We start from the raw sequence: 23,613 nt of genomic DNA on the forward strand, positions 1-23,613 counted from the left end.
AAAAATAATTGACCTAAACGCCATTCTCAGTTCCATGGCTGCTTATTTATATTTCCTCATCAGACTTTAATCGACCTGCACAGTTCAGCTGATACTCGGCCTAGTCCATTCAAACTGTCAAGAGAAATCTCTCTAGAGATCTTCTAGCTGTTTAAAGTATAAATTAATTTGATCCAGAATGACTTGTGCTGAGGTGTTAATATTTCACTGCCTTCCCAATAGCTGTGACGAGGATCTGATGATGTCCCTTCTCCAAAGGAAAGACGTGTGTTCTTTCCTGCATTTGTTTGTGTTTCTAGGAGTGGGTGATAGTAGGTGCTAGAAAGTAAGCTTTGTCCGTGAGAGAAACTTTTGTCCATCAAAGAGGAGCTTTTTGTTTTTCGTCAAGAAGTCCTGTCTGATACAAACATTAACTGAAGCCGTATAGAAAAGATGGGAATTAACTCTTTTGCAGCCAGTGCCAAAGCCAAGACACCGGCAGATTTAGGTGCAGTCGTTCAGTTCCTGGCCCTTTGCCGGAGAGTGCTGGCTCTGCAGCCTTGGAAGCAAAAGGAGATAGATTTGCTCTTCAGCCAGCCTTGTTCACAGCCTAATACATAATTGCAAACTGATCTTCATAGCCAGTGAAAATTGGTATTTCAGGTTATAAATACAGGCCTGTGTCCTGTTCTGCTGTACAGTAGTACAGCGAATTTCTGCCAAAGCAGATGGAGCAGCTGGGGGTTTGTAACTTCCTAATCCACAGAAGTTACACCTTCCAGAGACATTAGGTGTTCAGGTCTCATTTTCAAGGATTTTGGTGCCTGGCTGGCATCACACAGAGATGCTGGCACCAAGGCAGAAAATAACATCCCACTCTGTTTATTTTAAGCATGATGTTTCTGAGAAAAATTGAGAGGAAAAACCATTTTTTTTGGATAAGAGAACATTGTTGCATCAGCAGCTTCAAAGTCCAAAAGGACTTCAAATTCAGAGAGTACCTCTTGCTCTGTAGGCAGAAGAGAGGATCCCTTCTAGGCTTTTTTCAGAGATGTGAAGGAGTTTTATACTTGTGTGCTTATTCCTTCTTGTGCAGTTAGTTCCCTCCCTGTGGTATCCTGGAGTTTAGGATACACTTTGAGGGGGTATATGAAATTCCACTGATACTTTTAAGATCAATGTCTCTTGGCTCTTTCTCTTAATGTTGTTATTAGTTCTTGTTCTGTGGCCAGGACTGTAGGAAAAATTGACAGCAGTTTTTTTTATCTTGTCCATACACAGAATTTCCTGTTTGGAAAACTATTTCACTGTTTGAGTCTCTTCATGGAGTTCACAAAGTCTCTAAAGCTGTCTAGATAGAACAGTTAAATGCATCAAATTTCCCAGGAACCTTTTTTTTGATAGAGGTGCATTCAGTCATAGTGACAAAAAGTTATCTCTACACACCTGGTTTTGTTGAGAGACAGCCCTTGACACAGCCACAATGCATTCTTTATATACTGTTCCTAAATTTGAATATTGAAATAAGCATCTGTTGCTTGTGTTCACCTTCAGCATTTAAATGCCTGGAATAGTAGAAAAAAGAGGTGATACACTTTTATTATTTTGTCCTGATTTGTTCTTGGTGACTTTCACTGTTGTTTCCTAACACATCCCTTGTTTCTTTTCCAGTCCCTGACTTCTATTTTTTGCCATCCCAAAATTCATATAGTACCTAGTCCTTCCTGAAGCAGGTCAAGCCAGAGAAATCAAGTTTTATTTTCAGATGGCCCAATTTCTTTTCATTAACTTGATCAGTCAAGAAAAGAACATGAAGACATACTGCATTTTTATGGATGGATAGGAATTCTCCCCAGATAGGAAGGGCAATTTACACTAATCACATCTGGGTTTGGTTGCCAGTAAGCAAACTGAAACTAAGAAGATAAAAAACCTTGGGAGGCTTCTTATAACTACATGGTCCTTAGAAGGCATAAAATAATTAGATTTGATGGGAAAGTGGTATGCTTGTCTCCTCTAGAAAGAGTATAGGAAAATACAATGTCAAACCATGGAATTTCCCGCTTTCCTGTGGAACGTCGGTAGTGTAATTCTTGAGATCAGCTTCAAGCATTAAGATGTAGCCAGATATAAAGTCCACAACTTTATAGGCAATATGCAGGTGTATATATTCAGGGGTGATTTTCTTCACAGCATTTCCAAATATGCATATATGCAGCATTCATAGCTCTAAAATTACTGGTTTTCAGGGGGATGAAGTGGAGCAATTTCTCTGCCGCCATCCAACCAAATACATTCCTTTTTAGTCAAGAACTGTTAAATAAGACCAGGCCAGAACAGTGCTTCAACTCCAAAGTCTGCTTGCTTTCTTCCTGGAAAGCACACAAGGATAAGGACTGTTTGTTAAGCACTCGTTCTTATTCCTGAGTACTTGCCTGTTGTTCCATTGTGCATATAGCACACAGGTTCCTAAGATGCACCTTAAATGGTTGAATAATATTAAAGGGCTTTCACGTGTCTAGTTGAAAGACCTTTCTCCCCAAGAGTATTTATTCTGTAATCTGTAGAATTCTTCATCTGATGGCTGTGAGTTTCTGTTTTCTCACTGTAACAAAATTCCTTTCCAGGATCGCATTGTATCAATGACACTCGATAAGGAATACGATGTAGCTGTGGAAGCCATTCGATTAGTCACGCTAATACTTCAGTGAGTATTTTTGAAAACCTGTATATTCTCTTTGAAAGTTACCTAAGCCAGTAATATTTAATTGACTTGATTTCTTTGCTTGTGTAATGAAGTGAATCTGTTACTTTACACTTAGTCTGAAGTTGAACTAAATATGTAATAATACACTCATGAAGCTAAAATAAGATATTCCATCTCATGGAAATAAAATAGGCAGAGTATAAATACGTATTGATGTATTGAGATCATTAGTGCATCCATTGTTGTGGAAGAATGCCAAAGGGCATTTATACCTTTTGCCAAGGGCAGAATGATTGTCCTCCTCGAAACAAGTATCTGTGGGTTACATTTGCTGAAATGTAATAATATACATAATATTACTATGTATAATAATAACTATTAGTAGATAACTCTAGCAGTAACTAAACAAAGATCCAGTATTAGGGGAATTGATTACCTGACACAGCCAAAAAAAGAGAGCCATCTGCTAAACAAGCTGATGGGGAAAAGATGCTACAGTACCCTTGTCTGGGTTACATGGCGGTGGCAGTGGTAGCTTGTAATTTTAAACACTTGGCCACGCAGGAGAGGCATCCTTCCAGGCTCCCAGCTTTTTCTTACAGAGATGCAGTGGCTTCCCTGAGGCAAAGATCCTGTCCAAAGATCATCCCACATGCCGACTGTTTGAACCAACCTAAGCTTTTATTATGTATTCATTAAACCCAATGTTAAAAGAAAACCTGTTTTACAAACAGATGCATAAAACTCCTGCATCATACTTCATACCCAGTAGCTCCACTTTGAGGAACATTTTTGGATGTGCAGGATTTGGATGAAAGATTAGGCTAGTTTTTCCTATTAGTAAAAAAGACTGGACTTAATTTTATTTTTTTTATTTAGGGGTCACTCTGCTTTACAAATATTAGACTTTAATATTAGGAAGAAAATCTATTATCTACTGTTATATTTTTAAAGCAAATATAACAAATATGATCACAAATGAGATGCAGAACACATCAGTTCCCTATGTTGTTAGCAACATTTGGGAACACAGTAAGATTTTAGGTCAAAAATGATCAAGTGCACCTGTTTTTTTTTCCTGTCCTGTTTTCTCTTCTGTTGCATGGTGAAAGCATAGCTAAATGCATGTAGCACCAGAAGAATGTGGGTCATGTTGAACAGCACAGGGTCATATTCTGGCAGGCAGGAACTCCAATAAGATGTCATGAAGTCACGATGGGGAACAACCGATTAAAAATTACTTGTAGTATAAAGCCAAATGATGTATTGAACCCTGACATATAAACGTTTCTGATGAAAGCTGACTAAACAAGGAGGGAAGTAATATTACCATATGCGACAGTACTGATATTTTGGTGGGGTATAATTGTTCCAAGGCTTATAGTATTTTCAACACTGCTGAAAAATTGAAGTTTTTCTGAGTTTCGGAAAACTCACACGCAAAATCTACCTTGAGCTCAGAAGCAGCAGAAGCCCCAGCTGTGTCATTTACCCAAGACAAGGGTAAGAGGTGGCTTGTTCTTGCCAATAAATGATTATAGAAAATAACCTTTTCATCATCTTTCATCCAGCACAGCAGGGTATGACCAGAGTCAGTTCCTTGGTGTTGAAAATGAAGTCTATATCTATCTAGTCAGCACAGTAACTACTGTAAAAGTGATGGACAATTTATTGAATCGGCATCTTTGTAATTCTAAATGCACACTGTGATTCAGTCCTGAAGGGATGATGTGTTGGTTTGGTTGGTGGGTGCACAGGTGTGTCCCCGCTTTGTGGCGTAATCTGATTTAGTTTTTTACCGCCCATATCCAGAGTATTTCTGTGCCTTCTCCCATTGCTGAGGCAGGTTTACCCACCTGGCCTGGCCCTTTCAGCAGCTGGAATTGGGCATATTCCTTCCTACTTAACAGGCCAGCAGAGAGGCCCCTCCTGCCCTGCAGTGCACAAAAGCGCGTGGACCATCACATGGAAAGACTTAACTGCCCAGAAGGGAGCAGGCCAGGAAGCTGAAGCAGGTTTTCCCAGGCCCAGATTTGAAAGCTTTAAAAATTAAAAGCTTTGAAACCAAACAGACGTTGTTATAAAAGTAAATAAGTTTAAGCAAGCAATTACTTTTTCCTCATGTGTCATTCTAGGATTTTAGTTTAATAAAGTTTGATAATGAGCGTTTGGCATCTTGCCATGTGTGCATCGTAGTTAGCGTGATGGTCTAAGTAATTAAGCAGGGCAAGATTTGTGAGCAGTGATGAGAGATTTTTCATAATACCATTTTGTATGCGTGTATATATATATATTGATACAACTGGGAGAAGGAAATCAGACAAGCTTTCAGTCTTACGGTCCCGTTAAATCTCTGTGTTTGAAAATGAACCAAAGATCCTTGAAGTCAGTGTTCAACCATTTAGGATTTTGTGTGAAGGAAGAGGTCAGTCTTGTAGTGGTCACAGGTAAGTTAGGGAGGTAAGGGGACTGAAATCAAGCATTTGTTGTAGTTCAGGTGTTACTTTCTGACTCTTTCAGTGGAAGCGAAGAAGCTCTGTCAAATGAAGACTGTGAGAATGTTTATCACTTGGTGTATTCAGCACACCGGCCTGTTGCAGTAGCAGCTGGAGAATTCCTTCACAAAAAGTAAGTTATCAGTCACCCTGAAATAAGACCAGATTTGTGAATGCTTTCTAGTGGAGGCAAGATCAAAAGGCGAAGAAGAAATAGTGAAATATCCCAATTTAGCAAATCAAGTATTTTATTTAAAACAGAGACTTATTCTCTTGTTTCAGTTCAAGACATAAAGACTTGAAGAAACTGAATTTACGTTTTTCTTGCTCTAGAATTCAGATAACTTTTCCTAATTCTTTAAGGGCTAAATATACAAAGGCTGCATAAACCTCTAAAATAGGTTTAAATCCTGCAACTCTTGCAGAGCTACTGTTGTGATAATATATATATAGGGCCTGTACATCCATGATGGTCTGCCTGATAAGCAGTCATCATTTTTCCAAAGTTTTAAACCAGTTTATTTCAAAATTGTGAACTTGAGGTTGTTTTATGTAGTAATAATTAAGAAATTTGTTTCTAAATTCTCTGACTTCCCCTAAAAATACATTACACCGTGGTTAACATCTTTCGTGTACCCACTGTGCCAAAGGAAGTGAACTAGCTTTTCCATGGATGTGAATCATACCGCATCAGTAACTATATGACCAGGACATTGCCACGTCGTAGGAGTTAACCTTTCCATTTTAATGTTTGCAGTTAAAAGTCTTCTTAGCAGTAGTTTTATTTTTTCCCCTCATGGCTTGTAACATTAGAGTTCTTTAATGTAATTATAGAGTATTTATATCAGATTGCAGGTTATCTAATTTTTCATGCGAAGATACATGATAGAAAAAATTGTGTAGAAACATGTTTTCCTTTGCCAGTGTTCTACTTTTCTGTGCTTTATTAGGGAATTAGAAGTCCACATTGTAATTGTAAGCTTTTACAGTGGATTTCTGGAATTCTGTCTTTGTGATCAGGCTTTGTCTGTTTCAATGAATTAATTTACAAAGTTCAGTTCCATTTAGTTTCCTACATAACATTTGACAAGTTTTGGGAAAGGGTTAGGTTCTTTTTAAAAATATAGACTGAAATTCTTTTGTTAATCAACATGTGACAACATAATTCTGCAAAATGCCTTGAAGGGAAGTGAAGACATACCTGCACCTTAGTGCACTTACTGTAAAGACAGAACTTTATCCTAACTTTTCTTTACAAGATACTATGCTGTTTAAACATCTCTCATAATGTTCCATAAACATCTCTCAAGGTGGTCAGCACTGAGAGAAGATTGTCCCATTCCTTAACACACATTTTCTCTTGGTTTATGCTAACACATAAGAGCTGGTGCTCCATTTAAATCAGATAGAATCAAACTTGAGGCCTTTCAGGGGGGATTTCTCTCACCTAATTTTGTAAGTTTAAATATCACTTCCTACACGTAAGCTAGTCATCAGACTTTCTCTCTGTAGTTAGCAAACAAAAGCAAATAATTCAGAGAAACACTGACTCAACCCTGAGGTGCGTATTTTAAGATATTTCAGCACCTGCAGAGATGTTAATTTCTTATCTATTAAGATAAGCAGTGGGGGAGAGGTGATGTCTTTCACTAAAATACGTTTGTGTGTAACTCATCCTTCTCTTTTCAATGAGTTACATTAGTGAAATCAGAATATTGTTTCACATTTCTAATCTGCTTTGTGACTGTGGTTTCACTGTAAAGGAAGGAGCAGTTTTCAAACTCCTCAAAGTAAAACAATCGTCGCTGTAATTGTAATGTAGGCAGGTCTGAGCTCTCTTCCAAGGTAGCAGTAGTTTGGAAATTAGCCATGCATCAAGGAACTCAGTCCGGGCTGTGTAATTTACCTGAAAAACAAACCCGTAGCTTGCTTTATCCTTTATGCTGGTACTGGTACATGAGGTTGGTTGTTTAATGGGATGTCAAGTTTGTTTGTACCATGTCCCAGTCAGTGTGACCACAGGTACACCTTAGTTCTTAAGGCACTGGTGGAATAAATGCTGCCACCATGGTAAGACTTGGTAAATTGAAAATGCAAAACTATACAAATTATGCAAATGTATAAACCTGTGCAAAATCCTTCAACGTAAATGTGTTTTGGAGAGCTTTTCCTGAGTGAAATTCTTCCAGCCCTGTGAACTTGAAGACCCTGAAGATAAATTCATCTCTTCAGACAGGCGGAGGTCATGTCCTCTTTCCCTTGAAAGAAATAGCTTGAGATACTTTCATGGTGTTTTATGAACAAATCTACTATATCAAGAATGAATGCTCATCATATTATTGCAGAAATGAAATTTGTTTTGATAAACATGATAGCTCCTTTTGCTTATTTTTAGACTGTTCAGCAGACATGATCCCCAAGCTGAAGAGGCTCTAGCAAAGAGGAGGGGGCGAAATAGTCCAAATGGAAACCTTATTAGAATGTTGGTTCTTTTCTTTCTTGAAAGTGAGGTAAAAAATTCATTTTTAACCTTTACATGTTTAATAAAACCTGGAACTTAAGTAGTGATTTATCAACATACAGTAACAAGTTGTCTTTCTTTTCCTTGTTGTCATCATTTCAGAAATACTGTATGCCCTTTACCCTGCCACCATTTCTTTGTCCATCAAGCAAATTCAACTCAAAATCTTCTTCATGGTTTATTTTGTTCTTGCACATCCCCACTGTACTCAGTACTGCATTGCTGGTAGTATGGTGGCTACCAGGATTCTTTGCTACATAGAAATGGAACTGGTGCTTTTTTTAAGATAACAATGTAAAGAGCGTACCTCTGGAGTTACTCCTTATGTAGTAAAATAACTCAAACTGGAAAGGAACAAAAATTGCTTAATATCACAAATTTTTGTTAGAATCATAGAATAATTCAGAGTGAAAAGGACCTGAGGGTCATTAGCTCAAAGCAGAGTCAGCTGTGAGATTACATGAGGTTGTTCAGGGCTTTATGCAGTTGTGTCTTGAAAATGTCAGAGGATGGAGACTACAAGCATATATAGGATGACATTAAGTGTTTGATTAACACATTCAGGATGGGATTGTGCCCATAGTTCGTGTCTCTAGAGACAACATGTACGGGAAGGTTTATGGTAGACATACTAATAGTAATTCAAGTGGGGAGTAGCAATGGAGTGAAGGAAAACTTGAGAAGATAAGCTATCAGGTACAGGATGCTCTGAAGGTAGAGTGGGAGAATTTTAAAACTGATACATTTTATTTGGTCATAATTACAAGATAAAGGAAGACTGAAAGAAAGGAATGACAGAAATGTTTCTCTACAGAAGAGAGGGTAATGTATTTTGTGTAAAAAGCAAAAGAAAAGCTATTGCAATCAGTCATTTTAATTGTTATGAAGCCTTGAACAGGACACTTGACTGTGAGAATGAAAAGACACAAACAGAGATGCTGAGAAGGAAGGATAACATTTATGTACAGTGTTAATGTTAACATTTTTTAGAAACACCTTCTAAACCTACAAATCAAGTCTGGATGAAATGTCACTTACTTGTGTGTGCCTTCAGTTAGCTATCTGAATGTCTTTTTAGTTCCAGCTTCTTAAAAACTTAGATTGTAATAGTTCATTGTATTTTCTGGTGAAAATACCTTAAATCTGAGTGCGTGTGATTGGGAGTTACCTAGCATGAAGCTTATCTATGCTTCTGAGGAGCAAAGAAACTCAGCTTGGCTCCCGAAGCTATGGTCAGCAAAGTGCCTTCCCATACAAGCCATATGTTGCTCCGCAAGATTGCTTCTCTCTTGGGGCCAGATTTTGCTATTGCTGTGTTTGAGAGAGTTGTTAGAAACAAAGTAGAACACTATGACTCCAGTTTTAATAAAGAGTAAGAGAACTGGGATTTTCCATGTGCATAGGACTAGAAGATGTAAGCACTGCAATCAGAGACGATGCATTCAGAAGAGGGAACAGGTAAACTTGTGACAAGCGTCAGTAAGCTCTGTGACACACGATATTTTGCCCAGAGCTGTCAGAAACAGAAGAGTAGGTACATCTACCGATACCTCCTTGCCTACACTCTTCGGTGTTTTTCAGTTAAGGGATCAGTCCCATGTCTGGCAAGCAAATCAGAACTGCGCATTGTGGTTGTTACTTTTTGATAGTGGATAAAAATCAGTTTATAAAACAGTAGAAGCCTATGGATTATTTTTTCTTACTTTGCAACGGTTGTGTTAATTCACATTAAAACATTTTTTGCCGTTGAAGTTAGCATTAATTCTATAACCCCTGAAATCAGTAGGATTTCTGGTACTGTTTTCTGAGCACATAGCAGCATGTATGAAAAATAAATGCCTGTTGAAAATGAATATATTACAGCTCTCTTAGTCCCATATCTCACAGTCTCTTCTTTTTATAATGCAGTAAGAAAGGGAGGAAAGGTAAGTTTACAGCTTCTAGGTCAGAACTCTTGAGAAAGATCTTTCACAAACCAGCTGCTTTATGGAAAAGAAGCTCAGTTTGGTTTTTTTCCATGTTTTATTAAAACATCACCCCGTTGCTGTGTAGTTGTATCATTCAGTTGGAAGAAGACATTCCAGAGTTAGTTTCAAAGTTTCAAACTGAATTTTCTTTCCAACTAACGTAAGAGTACATGCCCAGGACACCTTCTGTGGCCAAATGGTTGTGAAAGTTAAAGAACTGCTGCTTGTACCGGAGCACTGTACTGATGGGTTGCTTTGGATTTTCTAGTTGCATGAACATGCAGCCTATTTGGTGGACAGTTTGTGGGAGAGCTCTCAAGAACTGTTGAAAGACTGGGAATGTATGACAGAATTGCTCCTGGAGGAACCTGTCCAAGGAGAAGAAGGTATTTGTTTGACCTCTGTACTTCTTTGGTATTGCGCAATATTGTTAATTATTCTTAAAAAGATGTTTCACTGTGGGTGACAGAGGTGTTTGTTGTGGTTTGTTTAGAAAGCATATTTGAAGATGTTAGTATAATCCATTTTTAATGTGTTTTGCTTCAAAAGCAGCATTTTTGTACTCTTATTTTTCATGTTGTGAAGTCTGCTGTACTGTGGTTCCCTAATATTAACAGCTAGGACTTCTTGTCTGTATATTTAAATAACTAATGTATACATGAACATTTCAATAAATTAAATTGCTAATAACAGTTTTCAATAAACAAGCACTTCAGGTGTTAATTAAATAGGGGGCTTTTCCAGACAATGTTAAAACTGAGTGAATTCTCAAAAGGAAAAAAAGGGGGTTCTTTCACTATTGGTTCCAAATCTCCTTTTGCTGATCATAGACCTGTGTGCACAAGGTAGCCAGGGAGGCTTGTAGCAAGGAGTCCCCAGCAGCAATGGGTGTCATGCCAGATGCTTTATAATCCTTCAGGGCTTCCTGCTTATTCCCCATGTTTTAAAACTGCATTCGCTTATTTGGCTTCGGTAAGATGTCTCGCACACACATCAGAACTGATGGTTCTTGTTCTTTTCCCTACGCAGCGATGTCTGACCGGCAGGAGAGCGCTCTGATTGAGCTGATGGTGTGTACAATCAGGCAAGCGGCTGAAGCACACCCTCCAGTAGGCAGAGGCACTGGCAAGAGAGTAAGTGGTACTGCAGCAGGTAGCTCGGACCTGCGTGTGTTTCTATAGTAACATAAAATATTTGTCTATGATGCCACTTTTTGACACTAAAATAAGATTTTTATAATTAGTGTTTCCTGTTTCATGTGAACGTTTTTGAAGAAAAATAGTAGAAATTGTCTTTCTGGACATGTTTGGTTTTTTGTTTGTTTCTTTGATTTTGGGTTTTATATTGCCAAGCTAAGTAATATAAATTTACAGCATGAAAATATTTTTTTATTATTTTTTAGAAGTTCTTTTTATCATACCCTGCCTTAGACTGGTAACATACCCACATCTACAGCCCTTAATGTTAAATCTAGCTTAGAGTTGAAAGTGTAGACCTCAGGAGGAAAACAAAATTACTTCTGACTGTCTTCCATGAAAAGGAATGTGCTGCTAATATGGCCATAAAATTTGCAGAAAAAGCCAATGGTGTCTTCGTCATGAGAGCGGTTACATACTGGCACAGAAGCTGAGGATTTGTGCGGTTTCTGTCCTTGGCAGTTTTCAAGACCTGACTGGACAAAACCCTGAGCGTTGTGCTCTGACCCCTGAGCTGGCTCAGCTTCGAGCAGGAGGGGTGGCACTGGGACCAGCCTGAATGCATCTGTGGTTTTATGTATCCATCCTCTTTGGCCTCTCCCACTGAATATGTGACATTCTGGCCATATTGCAATCTAGCTGCCTTTTTCATTTATTTTATAGTGATGGGGGGTGAGTGGAAGCCCATTCTCAAGGCTGGGCATGCACACTTCTAAGGATTTCAGTTTAGAGTCATGAGGGCAGGGTGATCAACAGGCTTTCAGCTGTATTCTCCATAAATACAGCATCCATGTTCTCAAAGAATCTCAGCTTCCCAAATGTATTTCCCTGATTTTTGGTAGTCCTCCCCTTATTTAGGTTAGACTAAAATGAAATAAACCCATGCAATCATTTGGTACTTCTGTTAGGTTCTGTTCTGAATAATCATAACTAGTTTATTAAAGAAAGCCACAGACTTAGTGAAGGCGAAATCTGGAGATAAACTTAGCATTCTTTATTGCTAAACTAAATGCAGTTGCTTAGCTTCTTAATTTTTATGTCCAAAACCAGATGAGCCTCATGTCCGGAAACAGCATCCCAGGAGGAGCTCCAAGTAGCCATCAATTTTAACATGCTTTATGTACCTTTAATTAATAAGCATATTCTAAGAGATTCCTGATTCATTGAAATATTTTAAGGTGAGAGGGGAATCTATGAAAGCACTTAACTCAAATTTAAATAAGATGTAATACCCTCTGTAACCAAAACTGTATTGTAAACACAACTTACCTGTGTTTTGTCTCTACCTGCTATCTGTTCTAGTGGACAAAGCAACCTTAAAATTAACAAAAATTTCATGTTTGTGTTTTCAGTTTGGAGTACCAAATAAATGCACTATTAGCTCTCCATGTATTTTTTTGATCTCAAGTGATCTACAGTTCAGTTCACTCAAGTTTAACATATTGCTTAGTCTAGATTTTCAGTGGCTGTATTTCTTCAAAGCTGAAGAGAACACTTCGGTAAAATGAATTTCACCTCTGAATGATGATCAAAAGAGCCACAAGATGATCCTAGGGACGCAGATTAATTCATATTGCTACTGAATAGCAATATTTGACCACCAGAACATGACTGGGTTGTTAGGGGGTGGGAGCCTGACTTGCTAGCTGCGTTTGGGTTGTCTCCCTATTCCTATGAGCTAGCAGCTTTTGCTGGCACAGGCGGTGCTGCACTGCAAGTTGGTGCAGGAATTGTGGTTGTTGCTGTGTGTACCCAGCTGTCTGCCGTGTATTATGGAAGTGGTTGCTTACTCAAGTTACAAATCTATTCTCCACTGCCGTGGTTGTTTTTTATTCCTGCTGGTGCAATAGGCTACCTATCATCCCAGCACACATTTTGTTTCCAGCTGTTCCTCTTCACTTACAGAGAGGTGTAGGTATGACATGTAGCTTTTGCTTCTTTCCAGTTAGATCATGAGTTATGGGATGGTAACTGCAGGGATCTCTGACTTGTCAGTAGAGGTTTGTCATGTTCTCGTGATCTTGCTAAGCATATTCTCTGAGTTGAAATGGGAGCAGATTTCTAATTATGCACTCACCTTCTTGTGAAATAGTTTTTTCTCTGACTTTAGCTTTTAACCCTTATCATGCAGTCTGGCAGCTTTGCTATACATAAATCATTAGCTAACTTGTATTTTATTATTTGTTTTCAAAAGTATTCTCTCCTTTTCTGAAGCCAAGAAGCCAGATCTAAGCTTTTATGAAGCATGCTGTTTTGATTATTGTCTCTTTATTCACTGTTTCAAGGTGGTTTTGCTATGAGAGCATTGATAGCTTCAGTATAGTTATCACTGAAATTTGTAAATGAGTTCTGTGAACTTGGATGTATGTTCTCACTGAGAATTACATTCTGGTTTAGAGATGAGGCCATGAATCCGCTAATGAAAATCACTGTTACAGTGTGGTTTGGTTTTGGTTTTCTTAATTATACTTCAGTTCGCCCTGAGGTCTTACATTAACACTTTGTTTAATGTGTGAAAGCCAGAGCTCAGTTCACTTGGAAGAAATAGCAAAACTTCCACTGACTTGGGTTATATTTGAATTTCAATCCTAAAAAAATGTTGATGTGTGGAGGCAATATCATGCTGGATGATATGATATTTTCCTTTTCAATCACGGCTTCTTAGGGCACAGTCCTCCCATTTAATCACTGTTCAGTCCAAATGTGTTTGAGTTTTTTATTCCCTCCTCTTTTGATTTATTAAAAATACACTTGCATGGATTTTTGTTTGTAATACAAACTTTAGAAAAATTAATGAATGCTATATGCAGAAATTGTATTTACTTTGGTTATTTTTGATGCTTTGCAGGTCTTGACAGCAAAAGAAAGAAAAACTCAGATAGATGACAGAAATAAATTGACTGAGCATTTCATTATTGCACTTCCCATGTTACTATCGAAGGTACATTTTTCAACAAAATAAATCCCTCACTGGTATTTACAACTGTCTTTGAACTTTCTCATTCTGTAGTGTAGGTGTTTATTTTTACTTCACTATTTTTTTGTTTTGTTTCAATGATGTTCTAGTATTCCGCTGATGCCGAGAAGGTTGCAAATCTCCTGCAGATCCCTCAGTATTTTGATCTGGAAATCTATAGCACAGGCAGAATGGAAAAGGTATAGTACTTTGGGCAAGAAGTCTGGTTGCTTTCAAGTATCTGATTACTACTCTAGTCGCATAGCACTGTGCCTTCATTTGGCTTATTAGTAATCTAACCTTGATTTGGGGTATTCCTTAAAGGACTTTTTCTTTGAGTTTCCTGTTCAGGTGAAGTGAAAGCTGAACTTCTTTTCTGATTACAGCATCTGGATGCCTTACTGAAACAGATTAAGTTTGTGGTGGAAAAGCATGTGGAATCAGATGTTCTCGAAGCCTGCAGCAAAACCTACAGCATACTCTGTAGTGAAGAATATACAATCCAGAACAGAGTTGACATAGCCCACAGCCAACTTATTGATGAATTTGTGGATCGATTCAACCATTCTGTAGAGGATCTGCTGCAGGAGGTTTGTTTTCTTAAAATGAATTTCATTAGACTACCTAAAATACGCTATGATAAACTGCAGGAAAACATTTTTATCAAGTCATGAAATTATCCATCTGTAGACATAGTGCAGCAGCAACTATTTCATAATTGTTTGGAGCTGTTTCTTCATGTACAAAATCCCTTGGACTAGCCATTAAGCCTGCAAAGCATTGATACTGTAAAACAAAGACCATGGGACAATCCTGCTTCCGAAAAATTAGTCTAGTATTTAAACAGTCCCCATAAGAAATTAAATGGATGAATGGTTGAAAGCTGATGAAAAATGCAGAGAAAGGTGCATTTGCATTAATGCTTGTGGTGATTCTAGTAGTCCCAAATGGATATATGCAGGCAGCAGAATCAAGATTGGATTATGTCTTGGATGGAAGAGAGGATTTAGTAAAATATTTATAATGGCATATTGAAAGAGCTCTGGAAAGAATGAAATAAAGATACAGGTCTGAAACCTGGAGGTACTTGGGATTTACTTGTAAGAATTTATCCTTCAAAATGTAAAGACAGAATACATTAAATAAGAATAGAGACCTCACTCATTTTTTCTTGTTTTACATCAATTTGACGTTATGTAGCACTACTTAGTTTGTTGTAATTCTCATCCTTTTTAAACATAACTTAAGGGCTGCGTAGATCTTTTTTTCTTCATATCTTCTAGCCATGCACTGCACTATGGCAGGTACATTTGATTTTTTTATGTACATTTATAGAAACTTAAGGTACAGTCTCTTTTAGAATTGCATAATAAAGAAAATAAGCTTTATTTCTATCTTTCAGTAATATGCCACATACAGGCATACTGTATATATATGCCTTGTCACATTGCAGAGTAAATAAAATTTTTTCTCTTGCTGTAGGAATACACATGAGCAAAAGAGGCAGTGCATGCAGGAAGCAGGCACTCCACAGCCCAGAGGAGTTAGTGCGCCATTGTACGTTCTTTGATAGAATAAATTTACTTTGCTGTCTACCCCTCTGCCATTTTGTATGTGCTTCTCAGGAGCTTCCAAGCAGAACCTGAAAAGACATTCCAGGATTTGTGCTGCATCTCTGTCTGTCTGTGTGTGGCAAAGGAAATCTTTCAGCTAATGCCACGTTGCATGCCTTAGCAGTCTGGTTTAATAGCCGTGGGTTTTTGAAGCTCCTCACCTCTGGCCAGCACGACCAAAAACTCTTTGACAAAAACCTTGGGGAATCCATTGCTGACTTGTGTCGCAAAAAGGGCTAAAGTTGTATCGCTGGCACAAAGATACAGCTTCAGACCCAGCCGGGTTTGCCACACCAGATGCCCAGCAACTGATCAGATAAATAGTGGCCTTTGGTTCTGCCCATTGGTACCCAGTGACACAGGTTTAGGAATTCTGGTGAGGTCCTCAAGGTTTCTACTATCCGTACATCCAACACCAAGGTTTAGTCTGGCTCTGTATACAGGGACAAAATTCCTGTGTTGTTTCTCCAGACCTGGCTCTTGAAGAATCTTCAGCTTATGTCTCCACAGCCAAACCCAGATCAGCAAAAAGCATCTCATTCACACTGTCTTGCCTCAAGATAGGAGAAAGTACCTCATAGCTTTTTTCCAGAATCAGACCAAGAAGCAAATGGAATCCCAGCTCTTTGACACTGACTTGCCATTTCTGTTACACTGGCTTGTTGTAAGGCATAACGAAAATGTCTCCTTTCAGCTTTTTCTCATAGTTTTATCTTCGAACTGCTCCACAACAAATGCCATATTTGTTCTCTCTGTTGTGTAACAGCCAGTGTAAATTAGGTCTGTCTTGAGGACGTGCAGCTTTTTTGGAAGTTTCCACGCTGTTCTGCTGTATAGACTTTATTCATCCGTAGATCCATTCAGGGATTCAGAGCTGGCAATTCTGTTCCCTGGATAGTTTCACCCAAGAAAAGATCCACTCACCATTTTATTAGTATTGCTGAGGCACCTAGAGATAATTTTTTTTTGTCCTAATCCCAAACTCAGTTAGCAAATACAGGAACATGTAGATCCTTCTGCTGCACGGCAGCTGCTCTTTGACTTCCCTGTTGCCCTCCACACAGCAGCTCTGAGGAGGCGTCGAGACAAGAACCAGTCCTCTAGTTCTTCAGCTCCTTTTCTGTGCTCCACATACCCTTCTGGAAGCCAGCAGTCAGCATCGAGTTTGGTTTCCTATAGCATCAGTCCTCTTGTCCTTGGGTTCCCTGATCTGAGGAGATTGTGCTCTCCTTCCCTTCGCTGCCTCGCAGTCCCTATCTGCACATTTCCGAAGCTCTGCTCAGGGAGCCCCCTTGCACAGGCCGCGTGCTTGCTGGGCCTCAGAGCGCCGCGTTCCAGCACTACAAGCAGTGAAGACGCAAGGAGGTTGGAAATCTACCTGCTGTCCAACCCCAGCCCACGTTTCGGCTGGGTTGTGCCAGCAACACACTGAAGTTTTGGGCTGGGGATACGTAAATGTTGAGGGAGTTGAGAAAGCGCACTGTGGGGTCTGCAGTGCTGCCCTCTCCCTGCCTGACACTGCTTGGAAGATCCATCCAGCCTCACCTTTTCCCTAACGGGAAGGAGGTGCTGGCGTTCATAATTGACTTCCCACCAGTCTTCTCAGGAAAAATAAGCTAGGGGAAAAAAACTTGTTTCCTGCGTTTTTCCTTTATTACTAACTGTGGTTTGATCAGGAAGCCAGTAACTGCTTATTCCCGCTCCATTTCCCTTGACTTCTCTTTGCAGGCGGCTTTATGCAGTACTCCAGTGCAAAAAGCTCTGAAGGGTGCACTGGGACTACTGGGTAGAGAGCAAAGACTGGCCTGATGAAGGAACATGGGCCAGTGATACCAAAATACTTCTGATGTGTACCCTTCCTTCACCCGGCTTGGGAGGGAGCCGAGAAATGAGAGCAAGGGCTTAAGATCGTCGTGTATGTTCACTTCATGAGAGGAGGATGAGGGCTGGGGATTTCAGAGAAAAGCTGTGTCCAAAAGTCGTATGAGAAATGAAGAATTAAGAATTTTAGATCCCTAAGGAAAAGGAAGTGCGGAGGTCAGAAATGTGACACAGAGAAAGATGTGGAGACAAAACCAGGACAAATGTAGGAGAAAGCAAGAAAGAGAACAATGGTAGCAAGGATTTAAAATTTTAGCCTTTGTGATAGACTTTGCTGAGTGATACCTGGTAGAATAATGAATTTTGAAAAGTCACGTTTCATCATTTTAAGGATATTTCAATTCAGAAATGTGCATGCTTGTACCCAAGCAAGTATCCCACTGCTTTATGGCTTCCCACTAGGTGAGAGAAACATTGATTGGCAATTGCATCTGAAGGCAGGGAAGTGTATTAATTGTCAGGCTTTTAGACAGGAAAAAAATGATCAAAATGAGATGGAGAAGAATTGTTGTAAGTGGGTTTCCTATTTCAGAAAGTTGCTGGGAAAATTTAAGTTTTGGAAGAACCTTATTTCCAGTCATTTCACTAAGAGAATTTGCTGTTCAGTTTGCATGAAACATTAGGCTAATGATATTTTAGAATGCCAGAAAGAAGTTGTTAAATTCAAATGAAAAGTTTTGATTGAATTGTGCAATATTTGTTTGGACTGTTGTTTCCCCAGATCTGTAAAAGCTAAATTAAAAAAAAAAAAAACCAACCTTCCATCCAGTTCTGAATGTATGTCAGTCTGCGCACATAATGTGATTGCCAGGCATTACAGTGTAGCAGAGGGATCAGCAACGAAGGATATGAAAAGAAAGAAATTTTCCAACTGATCATTTTTAAAAAATTGCTTTTGACATCGGCAGGTTTCTGGTGTGGAACAAGGCAGGCATGTGGCTTTATTCCTGTAGCACATTCATCAGCTGATGGTTAAAGCTGATAGTTCAGTCCTTTTTGTAAAATATTTTATTCATGGGAATGATTTCTACTGCTAGAGGTTACTGGTTTGAGCAGTAACACAGTGATACTGCTGAACATTGTCAGATGATGTTGCTTATTTCCTGGTGCTATGCAGTGATTATTTAAATATTATGGAATCTAGGTAAAAGTCACTGGAATATTTGGAGTCAGTTTTGGTGTCAACATAAAACTGCAAAGAAATCTGCTCCTCCCCATGCAGTAGCGTACCCTGCTGGATTGCTGAACTGTGTTAATGGATTTCCTTTCATTTTCAGGGAGAAGAAGCTGATGATGATGACATATACAATGTGCTCTCCACATTAAAGAGGTTAACCTCTTTTCACAAGTAGGTGATTTTTTCTGCCCTCAAAATTTTCCTATGTTAATTTTTTCATTTCAGCGAGTATTGGTTGATGCCTCATGTTAAGAAATGAGAAAAGATACAGCCTGAAATGTGAAACAGAGATTGATGAATGATTAGGGGTTATTTGTCAGTATGATATTGGATTAATTTGGGTCTTTGCTTAGTTAATGCCATTACTTTTGCAAGTGGTACACCATCAATTGTACTAAATTCTTTTACACCTATGAGTGTCTTAGTAAAAGTCATGCTCCCCTATATGACGGACAGGAAATGCACAAGGGAGGATTATTATCTCTGGTGCCAGTGGATACAGGCCAACTCTGGGCTTTCCATCTCAGCTTAGGAGAGCCCTGGAGGAAGTTGCTTCTCTCAGCTTCTCAGTGTCTTTTAGGTGTTTCTCCTCAAAATTAGAGAAATAAGTAGTAGTAGTAATTAATAATTAATTATTAATAATGTATTATTATGATGATGTTATGGTGAGAGTCTGGAAGATGTGTTCTTTTCCTGCAGAAATGCCAGGAATAGTTTCTACTTGAATTGTTGGCAAAGTCCAGCTGTGTGGATTGCACAGAAACTCCTTTGCCAAGCATGAGCCAGCTCAGTAGAACCAGGCAGTAGCTTTTCAGGGACCCGCTGCTCTCAGTTACACCTACGGGCACCTTCATAACTTGTAGAGCAACGTGGGAAACTCTGAATTTTGGAGCATACCACACAGACCTGATCTTCCGACCTATCAGCAGCAGGAAATAGTTGCACCTGGTAGCATGTAAGAAAGCTTCAAATGCAGGTGGCTGAGCACCACAAATCGTTTCTCCCTTATCGCAAGATGTGAGAACGTAATACACAAATTGGTTTCAGTGATTTCATTTCTCTCTTCTTTCTGTGTTTAGTCTTCACTTATCCTGAATTCTGTGTTGGATCATTGTATAAAATGGTTCTGAAATATCTACTCTTTGTTTCCAATCAACAAGAGTCCCACAGAGATCATTAAATCGTTACTAATTTCCGTAGTGCAGCAGACTAACACATGTGCAAATTAGGTTTTCAGTCACCCTAGTAACACACTGGAGCCACTTCTGCCTTTCCTGAGAGGATTGGCGAAAGCTAGAGTCCACATCCAAGAAAGAAGCACAAATCTTAAGGCTTTTCTGAGTGTCTCCCATATATATTTTTTCCTTTAGTATTCCAAATCTCTATAGAGTTAATTCAGACTATAACGACAGCTTTGTAAAATAACACACAAGTCAGGGTTAGGGACGTTTACCTTCATCTTCAAATAATAGGAAAGAGAAAAGAATCAAAGCTAAAGAGCTGAAGAGCAGCTGTGTATAATTTCTCAGCTGTTTTGTTATTTATGATTACAGTTCAATGGGAATTTCTAATTAATATCTGCTTGCATATAAAGAAGTAATGAAATCTTTTCATTACTCTACTGAATGTTATATCTGATGTGATTTCTTTGTGAAAGGAAATAATCATACCCTCCAAGACAGAATTTTTGCCGAACCTTTAGCTGTGAGATTAGGATCTTCATTTCAAAACTCACATTGTGCATTCTCATCCCAAAGAACGGTGGCTCTTGTGTGATACTGTCATTGTCCATCATCAATTGGGAGCCAAAAGAAATTAAATCAATAGAAGAAGTTGAAATTCCAGGCTAACCACTGTTACCTTTCAGATCTTCTAAAAGTGCACTTGATACAGTGGTTGCTGAGGCTTCGAAAAGAAACAAGTCCCTCTCTTCCAGTGCGAGAAACTGCACTGCACATTATCTGTGCTTGTGTTTCCTTGGTAGTTGCTGCTTCATCTTTTAGAAAAAAGAAGGCCAGGAAGGTGGGGAAAAAAATCAGAAAAGCCTTCCAGGCCAAAAAGCTTCTCTACTGAGATTTCCCGAGCCTTAGCTAATCCTCTTTCTGAGAGGGTCATGGCAACAAAGGGCTCACAGCACACTTTCAAATTCATGTTTTTTCATCAAACAAGGATATCAGTATTCCAATACAAATGAAATTAATCATTACAATGTTTCCTCCCAAGTTTTAAGAATATAATAAATTTTCTTGAGGTCTTCTGAACAGAACACCTGGAGTATATACTTGAGTTTCTTTTTTTGCCAGGGTCTCACTGATATTTACAGCTGTCCTTAAGTACATGGAGACCCTTTTTCCTATGCTGACTCCAGCCCAATTCAGCTAAGCTTTCATGCATACACATCAGTGCTATATCAGTTTTTATGCTGCAAAATATCAGCATTTCGTATTTAATTACTTCAGTTAATTCAGTGCAAGACACGTGAATCTCAAGCATCACCTCCGTTACTCTGGATGTGCCCTTTAATTCCGTCTTGTATATAGAACATCATTTCACATTAAGAAATCAGAATTGTTGGTCTCACTGTTCAGTAGTACTCAAATATGATATGGAATTCATTCCTTCCTGCCTCCACACTTCATAAGTGCACATATGGACTTCATAAGCACGCAGTGGCTATGGGAAGTCTCCAGATACGCATCACATATTTACCAGTATAAGCATGATCAGTCAGGACACTTCTCAGATAAGTAAATTCATGGTCAGACCAGCAGATCTTCCTTTCTGTTATAGAAACCCTTTGCTTAACCTTTTTTCCAGTAGTTGACAAGTACACCCTTCAGACTGAGTTGCTCAGAAGTTTGTTATGCGCAGAAGTAGAAGTGATGATCGATGAAACCTTAGTAGAGGAATTAGACTGTATTTAGCGTGGCTGTTGGAAGGCCAAGGTACAGCTCCTCTCACTTTGTGCCTCTTTACAAAGAGAAGCAGTGTTGTGGGTGGAGAGATCGCCTCTTCAAAAAGGGCATTTTCTAAGCTGCTTCTTGCCACGTTTCAGGGACACTGTGGAGCTGGTACCTTCGTCTGACTATTTTTTGGCAGAAGCGTGTCCAGCAGAGACTGCTATCTATAGGGATGAAAAGAAACCTTTGATGAAATGTTAGGCATTGTTTTCTGTAATCCATGAAGACTCTGACATGGAAGGGACTAAGGGAAAATTCTGTGTTGTGAATTTTCATTCTAGGAACCTCTATGTCAATCTGATCCTCTGTGGAGAACTGTATTGTGTCCAAGGTACCTTCATAACTATCGTGTTGATTGCTAAGTAGTTCAAAAGAGACAAAAGTGTACCAGAATATGCCTAAATTGAAGGTGGAGGCTCTTCTTTAAGGAAGTTTGTCTTGAAAAGCCCTGTGTAACTTGTATATAGTTAGAATTTTTCAACTTTGGAAGCTGAAGAGCCCTTCCCAAGATCAACTGTGCAGCCAGGCTCAGCAGAGCGAAGGTGCCCCCGCTGCCTGGCTGTGCGTGCCCCCTGCCACGGCTGCCCGGCACGCAGGGCTGTCAAATGAAAAGGCAGAAATGAGACAGTTTTTCCTCTCATATTCTCTGTAGGATAATCTCTGCTGATATCTGCCTTTGCACACCAAGGAGATTTTACTGCTTTAATTACAGTGCTGTAATTAAGGAGGTACAACTCTGCCTGGCTAGCAACCCTGTGATTTGCTGAAGCAGCATGTATGTGCCGAATATCACTAGTCAGAGGCAGTTCTCTGACAGCCTATAATTTATCTATGAAACGTTTTATTTTCATACTTGAAAGACCATCCAGAATCTGAGACGGGGGGAGTACATTTTTACATTTTTGTTTCCTTTTTGTAAAGTTTTCCTATTGTTCTATTCATGGATTTGAGTTACAAGTCAAGATGCACCTTAACAACACGGCTCTGGAGCGCGTACTTCATTCGCTCTCAGCGCAAGGGCATTCATTGTTACGTTTTCTGTGAAAGTTTTATTGGTTAAGTTTTCTGGGACTGACACGCTCCAGACCGGGAAGTGTTTCATACTGGGGGTTTCAACAGCATCTAGGTGTTCCCAGTCTCTGAAACCTCTGTCCGTTTCAGAACCAGAGAATTTTTCTTTCTGGCTGAGCAGGGTAGTGAATTATTTAAACAAAGTCAGGCAGCTCCAAAGCAGGGGAGACGCAAAGGGGTGGGAAAAGTGAGCATGTCTTGGTGATCAAGGTGCTGGGATGATATGGAGCCAGATGCAAGAGACTGCCTTATCTAATTTAGGCTTGCCAGTTCAGACTATCCCTTCTCCCAGGTGAGTATTTTCATCACCAAATTTGTGACTATTCTGAGGTGGCTTACTCTTTTATAAACTGTTTCAAATTACTGCAGTTTAATTCCACTGCAGAAAAATGTGTTAAACCTGAATTGTTTTGTGAGAGAGAATTTTTGTCCTTCGGGCAACCTGATGTTTTGTAATTTATTCTGTATTTCTCAGTCCTGTATTAAAAAAGCTTTATCATAAGCTGTTGAGGTCTGTAAGGCTGTAGAATATATACTGCTAATCTCATTTGTATTCCTTTCGCTGGCAAGTCAGGTTTGTACAACTGAAATGTGAAACAATGAACAGGGGGTGGCAACTACTGTCTCTGTCTCATGTACGTGTATATCAAGATGTCTGTCTTCAGATATTTCAGGATATTTAATATCTAGTGATAATGTAATTTATTTTTCTCCAAATAATACAGCTGAAAAGTATGTAGCTTTATTTTGCTTGAAGCCATTTTTCATTCAGTATATATTGCTAGGGTTTGGCCATAGTTTCTGCTGCAATGCCAAAGAAGTGTCTTCTGGAGTTCTGTCAATGTTTAGAACCAAAGAGGAAAGATGATTTAGAGGCAACACTGACAAGGAGCTCGTAGCTACACTGAAGTAACCTTTAAAGATGTATGGCATGCAGAGAGTTTTATCTCCTCCCAACAAAAATCACATGTAGTAAAAGATTTTTCCTCAATTATCAGAAAGCCAAACTTGTGCTTTTAGTGTGGTGTGAACTAATTGAGCAGCAGCTTTGTCAGCAGGCTGCATTGTCTCAGATTTGCAAAAGTACCAA

At 39.1% G+C, this 23,613-nt stretch overlaps 1 protein-coding gene across 5 annotated transcripts in view; it reads left to right on the top strand.

Annotated features, from left to right (window-relative positions):
• STAG1 (STAG1 cohesin complex component) overlaps window positions 1-23,613 on the top strand; it is a 199,788-nt gene that overhangs the window by 136,931 nt on the left and 39,244 nt on the right. For all 5 annotated transcript variants that reach the window (XM_056358368.1, XM_056358371.1, XM_056358369.1 and 2 more), the window contains 9 exons: window positions 2,607-2,686; window positions 5,207-5,314; window positions 7,577-7,691; window positions 9,938-10,055; window positions 10,699-10,802; window positions 13,714-13,806; window positions 13,932-14,021; window positions 14,208-14,411; window positions 18,593-18,663. In XM_056358368.1, coding sequence (XP_056214343.1) covers window positions 2,607-2,686; window positions 5,207-5,314; window positions 7,577-7,691; window positions 9,938-10,055; window positions 10,699-10,802; window positions 13,714-13,806; window positions 13,932-14,021; window positions 14,208-14,411; window positions 18,593-18,663 — 983 coding nt within the window. The remainder of the gene's footprint in view (window positions 1-2,606; window positions 2,687-5,206; window positions 5,315-7,576; window positions 7,692-9,937; window positions 10,056-10,698; window positions 10,803-13,713; window positions 13,807-13,931; window positions 14,022-14,207; window positions 14,412-18,592; window positions 18,664-23,613) is intronic.

Source organism: Falco biarmicus, chromosome 13, assembly GCF_023638135.1.
Source record: "Falco biarmicus isolate bFalBia1 chromosome 13, bFalBia1.pri, whole genome shotgun sequence".
NCBI classification, from domain to species: Eukaryota; Metazoa; Chordata; class Aves; order Falconiformes; family Falconidae; genus Falco; species Falco biarmicus.